The sequence below is a fragment of the Austrofundulus limnaeus genome, unplaced genomic scaffold, assembly GCF_001266775.1.
Source record: "Austrofundulus limnaeus strain Quisiro unplaced genomic scaffold, Austrofundulus_limnaeus-1.0 Scaffold204, whole genome shotgun sequence".
In the NCBI taxonomy this organism is placed as follows: domain Eukaryota; kingdom Metazoa; phylum Chordata; class Actinopteri; order Cyprinodontiformes; family Rivulidae; genus Austrofundulus; species Austrofundulus limnaeus.
The window spans coordinates 496,178-502,825 of NW_013952606.1; the positions used below are offsets into that span (position 1 = coordinate 496,178).

General features: G+C 38.9%; 1 protein-coding gene across 4 annotated transcripts in view; it reads right to left on the bottom strand.

Moving 5' to 3' along the window:
• celsr1a (cadherin EGF LAG seven-pass G-type receptor 1a) overlaps positions 1-6,648 on the bottom strand; it is a gene marked incomplete at its 3' end in the record, with an annotated part of 97,487 nt that overhangs the window by 50,412 nt on the left and 40,427 nt on the right. For all 4 annotated transcript variants that reach the window (XM_014018842.1, XM_014018845.1, XM_014018843.1 and 1 more), the window contains 2 exon segments: positions 1,433-1,548; positions 4,902-5,121. In XM_014018842.1, coding sequence (XP_013874296.1) covers positions 1,433-1,548; positions 4,902-5,121 — 336 coding nt within the window.

A 6,648-nucleotide genomic window follows, 5' to 3' on the forward strand; every position in this document is an offset into this window, starting at 1 on the left:
TCTAAGGTTAACCTTAGGTGTTAAATCTGTGAGGTTAACCTGAGTGTCTGTGTTTGGGGAGGTGGATAAAAGAAATTAATAATTAATCCTCTAAGGTTAACCTTAGGTGTTAAATCTGTGAGGTTAACCTGAGTGTCTGTGTTTGGGGAGGTGGATAAAAGAAATTAATAAATAATGCTCTGAGTACTTGAACGTGAGTAGAAGAAACTCTCTAACTTCTTCCTTTCTTCTTCCTTTGCTCTCTTAATCCCGCGCAACCTTCATTTTCGGAATGCAATACTCCCATTTCCATATAAACTATGGGACTGACGGAAAGGTCTGTCACCGCCCCGTTCTGCATGCTGCAGCGAAGTGTACCTCACATATTCAGGCTGAAAAGTCTGTCTGAGACCAAAACCTGTTATTGTAAGACCGTAGTTTTGATGGAGATTCTGTAAACTGTAATATTCAGAGAAACAAAAAGAGTGTTAAAAAAGTATCCAATCAGCAGGATTACCTCACAACTTTTAACTTCSAATTTTAGTGATTTCTAGGTAAAAAGCTGGATGAAACTGAGCTACACGAACAGGAGCACGTTCCATTCGAACAATCACACACTGATGTATCTCAGTTATAAACGTTCCAACAAAGACTGCATTTATTGTCAACTTGAGCTTTTATGTAAGCAAATAAGAGGCAGCCCACTACTTCACAGGTTATTCACTTTGAAGACAAATGATCTTGACTAAGAACATCAGTCAACTGYTGCAAAAGCTGACATTAGTCTGTGAGATTAATGGCTTTGAGTCAGAAAACTGTGCAGCACAACAGCACCAGATATACTGAGGGTTTAACTCTGTTTGTCGAGGGAGGGGGACGACTTGCACAGAGCGCTGCAGACCAGCAAACTCACTGGAAACTCAACTAGAGTCCCGCTTTGTTGCAAAGAAAGTTTTATTTACATTTCTCTTATCCAGTGCAACGTATAATTTAAAGCACCGCTTTCCATGATACGTGCGTTTCGCGTTTTAACCTTTGCGAAGTAGGGCACGGGGACCTGGCATCCCTCCCAAACCAGCTTCGCTCTACATAATCATATTAGRCCGGATTCCTCCGCGCGCCGTGCCATGGGAAAGTGACCCGAGTGTGAAAACAACAGTTGCGAGCACAAAGAATGTGTGTTTGATCTGCAGTTCAACAGTTACTGATATTAACAATGACTCTGGGCGTATGTGTGCATGTGCACGCTGCAGTGGCGCATGCCGTGAAGCKAGGTCTCGGCTGTTTGTTGACTTTGGACACACTCAACTCAAAATCAAAAGAAACCACGTGCTGATAAGAACTATTTATCCATCTCATTGTGAAAAGTGGCTTTAGAGAAAGTTTATTCACACCTGAGTTGGTGACAGTTGGGGGTAACGACACATAAACAGGTATGTTTGTGAGGCCTAACCTCCAGAGTAAGTCAGCTGGATCTGTTCATCTATGATCTCCAGGGCGATGAAGTCATGCTTCTCGTTGAACCTGCCGTTGTAGAGGAGCAGGGCGTTCCTTTCTCTGGTGGCAAACCTACAGATTGAGAACAACGTTATTTTTGGAAATAAAGTCACCCTTAAAGTGGACATATCACGCTTTTAAATCCTTCTTTTTCACATTTAAACCATTCAGTTCAGGTTTATATAAAGTGGATCTGAGTGTTACTTTGACTCATTCATGYGTGTTTGAGAAACCCTTGAATCTCGTGGGGTAGCCACGCTGCCTAAACCCCTCCTGGTACAAAGCTCCGCCTATTTTATTTACACAAAGCTCCAACCTGGAGCTCAGTCCCCAGCTGAGCTCCCACCCCAGAGAGCACCCCTCCCCCACACAGCTCCACCAGACTAGCAGCAGGGGAAATTTTCTAATTAAATTAACAAATCACAATTTATTCTATGGTATTGATGTTTGGGGGAAAGCATGCAAAATAATTACAAATCCTATTTTTGTTTTACAGAAAAAAAATTAATTACTGTCATCCATCAAATATATTATTTTATCAACTAAAATTCTTAAAATTCTCTGAGTTGGTTGATTATATTTTGCAGGTTATGTATACAGTTCATAAAAACATATCTTTAAACATCCAGTTTTGTTAAGAGAGAGTTGTTATAATCTTAAAGGGGCAAAGATGTTTATGAAACCTAAATTTAGAACCAGTTTGAAGGAATGTTGTAATTTAATCCAAGGAATAGGATTATGAAATRATCTGGAGAGTGRYGYTAAAAATGACAGATCAATGTTTATGTTTAAGAAAATGATAAAAGTTGGTTTGTTAAAGAAATATGAAATAGTGTAATGTGTATTCATACGAATTGTTGTTAGAGAAGAATTTGATGTTTTTGTTATTATTATTGTTATTATTACTGTTTAAGTTAATTTTCTTTTTTAAAGGGGCATATAAGATTTTTTTCTTCTTTCTGCTGACTTTCATTTTATTGTGATTTGTATTTTTTTGTAAATAGAATGTTTTGTTTTTAAATTAAATGAATAAATGATTTTTAAAAAATTGAATTAAACAATGATTTCATTGCAAAACATAGCTTAGCAAATTTCCCCACWGTGGGATCAATAAAGTTTTATTTTWTCTTATCTTATGATCTATTTTTATARCTTTTTCGCAAAAAAGTCGCTCAACATTGACGTACATGTACGAGAGGATGACTGGGCGATACAAGCAGAAACGTCTTGTAATAACTTATGTACTTGCTCAGAAAATGTACTTTCTGGGTCCGACATGTGATCATTCAAGTAAGGTTTAACTGTATATAATCACATAATGTTGCTTCCTTATTTTATTTAATGTTTTTTAAACAAAATACAATGCTCCTACGAAAGGTTGTAAACAGAATGAAGCATTGTTGTGATGAAGCGTTGAAGTGGCAGTGTCAGAAACGGTAGGAGAGACCAGTTTCAACGCGTTTAAACTTGGGGCTATGATGCAAACTCAATTTTTTTTTCTTTTTTTGATATATACAGCATTTTCACAATAACTAAAGGTAAAATAGTGACTTGATTGTGATATAGAGTTGAACTATGGGACTGGAAAATACACAATAACCCCACTTTAAAACAAAACAAAGGAGAATGGTGTCATTAAACAGCTTCAACCTGATGTTTCTGACTGGCTCTCCCATTCAAACAAACCAGAACTGAAAGTCTGAAGATCTTACAGATAGCTTTATGATAAAGCTCTCCATGTCTGTGCCKCGAAGAGGAAACAGCTTTCCTGTTTAAAAAGAATCACGGGCATTAACGGGTGGACGTAAGGTTCAGACGTGTCCTTGCGTCTGGGCAGAGGAGTCAGCCGACAGATGCCAGTGGGGCGAGGAGGGCAGGAAGTCAGGATGGCTGCAGTCAAACACTGATAAGGAAATCATCACACAGCCTTTCCTGTTTTCAGTGGACTGTAAAAATCTCTCCTRCTGTCGATGAATTCCAACCCCCAACCCTGCCTTGATTATTACCAATAACAAAACAAGAGGTTAGAGGGTTTTTTTCCTCTACTTAATGTGTGACGACTGCCGGTTAAAACTTGCCAAGCTGGGTTGTTTCCCCCTGCAGCAGTTTCAGTTTTATTTGACTGTGAGAAACAAGCCTCGTTAAGTTTTTTTAAAAACTCATGCGTGGTGCTGCGCTGCCTTCTCTGCGCTCTGTGTCTTCAGAGGAGGGAGCGAAGACACAAAGGGAAAAGCGTGTACGCGTCTCGACAAGCCCCAGCTGACACACTTTAGCTGACTAAACTCGGCTCTTTTTAAAAAAAAAAATACAACTCACACCCGCTGGTTGTGAATCACAGCAAGATATCCTGCTACAGTTTGTTTGTTTAAAAAGCAGAATTCAACTATTAAAAAACCCAGACGTTGTACAGTCAGCATTTAAACAGATACCTTTGGCTATGACATTCAACTGATGTTATTAACTTTTTTATTTAGAGTTATGTGTCAGACCATCTTTAAGTAAACTTTCTGTTCAAAATATGTTGGATAATAAATGAAAAGAAGCCAAGAAGAGGAGCTTTCAGTCAATGGAAATGTTAGGTCAGGGTCCGCAGATAAAACCCAGAAATAAATCAACTATAGTTTACCATTATTAATACCAAAAACAATCATGAATCATTAAAAATAGTATTACATAAATCAAAGTTTGTATATTTAATCCAGCAATATTTGGGATTACAAGCTTCTGCCACTGTTGTTTTGTTGGTCAGAAGCTGAAAATTTTGAGAAATACTGTTGAATTTCAGGGATTTTATCTCTGTTGACAGAAAAAAGTATTAAAAAAAACTATTTGCTGACCTTTAATATCTTACTGATGAGAGATAGAAGAGAATAGCCAAATTAAGCCTATTATAAGATTAGAAAACATTCTTTACAACCAATATACTGTATATTGTAGAGGAAATTAAAATTGGATTAAGTTTTTACTTTTAATGAAAATATTAGAAAAATCTTTTTGGAAGGTCACCAAATGTCACAAAAAGTTCATAGAATACAGATAAAATGTCTTTGTGTCGAACTACACTACAAAAAGTGTCCATCTAACCAAGTCTTACAATCTTATAGCCAGAAAAATAATAATTTTTTATCTTATTTTGAGACTAAGCAGGATGTGTTATTATCAATCTTGTTAGCCTCGAAATTTCTCTTATTTTAAGAAGTCTTATAAGTGCAGAACTGGCAGATTGTTTCACTTCATTTGAGAAGATTCAGACTATAATCAAGTATTTATTTAAATACTTTTTAAATGGCTAATTTCTGCGGTGTAAGTATTGCCTAATCTAATCCTCGTCACTTTCTTCTGTTTGATGTAAATGTTAACATATTCAAAGCAGAATTGGCTTCATATTGGTAATTATGGAGGGATGAGGTGGAAAAACTGCTTACGTGAAGGAGACGGTGAAGTGGAACCTCTGGCGCAGTCCTCTGAAGGTGATAAACGATTGTCCCGGGAAGCTGCGGGTGGTCATCTCACAGTAGGGGGTCTCGTACTCCTTCGGACACTGACAGGTGAAACCACCCGTGAGCCGGTTCACACACTGCCCACCGTTCTTACACACACCGGGTACGCACTGGCCCGAGGACGCATTCAGCTCACAATGTTCGCCTGTAAAAAATACATCGATTTTAAACTGGTTAGAAGTGTTGCCRTGTTTGTTTGGTGTAAAACAACACAGTGTCATCTGCATATATGATTTGTCTATCTTCTGACAGGCAWTGCTGTGTGGATGATGAATTGTAAGCTTTTTATTTTTCCTCTGAAGCGTGTTGGCCACAGTTGACTAAAACACAGACATCATGCAGCCTGTTTGGAATTTGTTTTAACAGGATGCCTTTGATTGTGAGTCGAGCTCATTTAACCACACACACAAAAACCTTGTTTCCAGTTTCAACAAGAGAACAGGCCTCTGTCGATCTAAACTTCAGGTGCACAGACAGCCCAGTGCACAATGYTCGCAATCAAAACGTGACAAAAACACAAGCCAAGATTCTTCAAGAYGGGGATTCATTGCCAGCACAGAACAAGCTGGTAAAGAAGAGAAAACAACACATACCAATATCTTTTATTGATGAAACCGGAGCTCATTAATGTTATTAAAGTGATTATAATWCAAAATATTCCTTACAGCAGTATTCAATCATGGGAAATTCCTCTTTAATGACTATRTTGATGTAGCTTTGCCTCAAAAAATCAGCTTCCTGGCTCTCATAATTTAAATTCCTCGGAGCTCTTCCTGACAGGAATATCTTTAGCTGTAGGTGCCCCTGTGTCCCGTCCAGTGTGTCGACCAGCTATCCAGACAACATCCCCTCATCCAGATCACACACAGACCCCACAACATTACAGCTTGGAACCAGCTAATAGCCCTTCTCTCCTCGATGTAATCCTTTTTTCAGAGGGAGAATTATAAGGATCTGATTCCCTGTAATGTAGGAAACCCAAGGAGAACAGAATGGGGGCCCCCACCGCTGTCATCGGGCCCATAATGGTTCCTGATGGGCTCCGACTACCAGGAGTTGAACTGTGACCTTCAAAGATGAGACACAGAGATGTGGCGGGGGGATATGGTAGATAAGTGGAGAAGAYGACATGAGCGGTAGGAGACGGAGGCGAGAAGCCCTGTGAGTGACAAAGGCAGGTAGATTCAGATAATTACATCAGATAAAGTAGAGGAAGCGAAAGAGACGAGGCCGAGTGTCGGGAAGGATGGATGGAGAAGAGGCAGGAGGACCGTCAGGGAACCACAACGCTCTATTAGAGAGAGACAGCAGGTATCAGATTTAGAAGGGGGAAGTATGAGAGGAAGATCACTGGCATAGGGAAATATTTTGCAAAGTGATTTCAGTCAGAACAATGAACGTTTCCAAGTCTTCCCACAGTCTTCAGCCACATGAATGCAGTACAGAGTTACTATCATTCACAGCTTTGAAGTCAAGCTTGGTTGTTAATTTTCTCATCAATGAAGCCTTGGTTTCAACTTAGTAAAGTGTTGATTTTTATGTAAACAAACTGTCATTGGTGGCCGTAGATAACCAGTCAGCTTCACTGACCACTAATCTGCTAAACAAGAATCTTAGCTCTGCTAATGCTAAACCGCTACACAGAAAGCAATATTTTTTAGTATAGTTTATT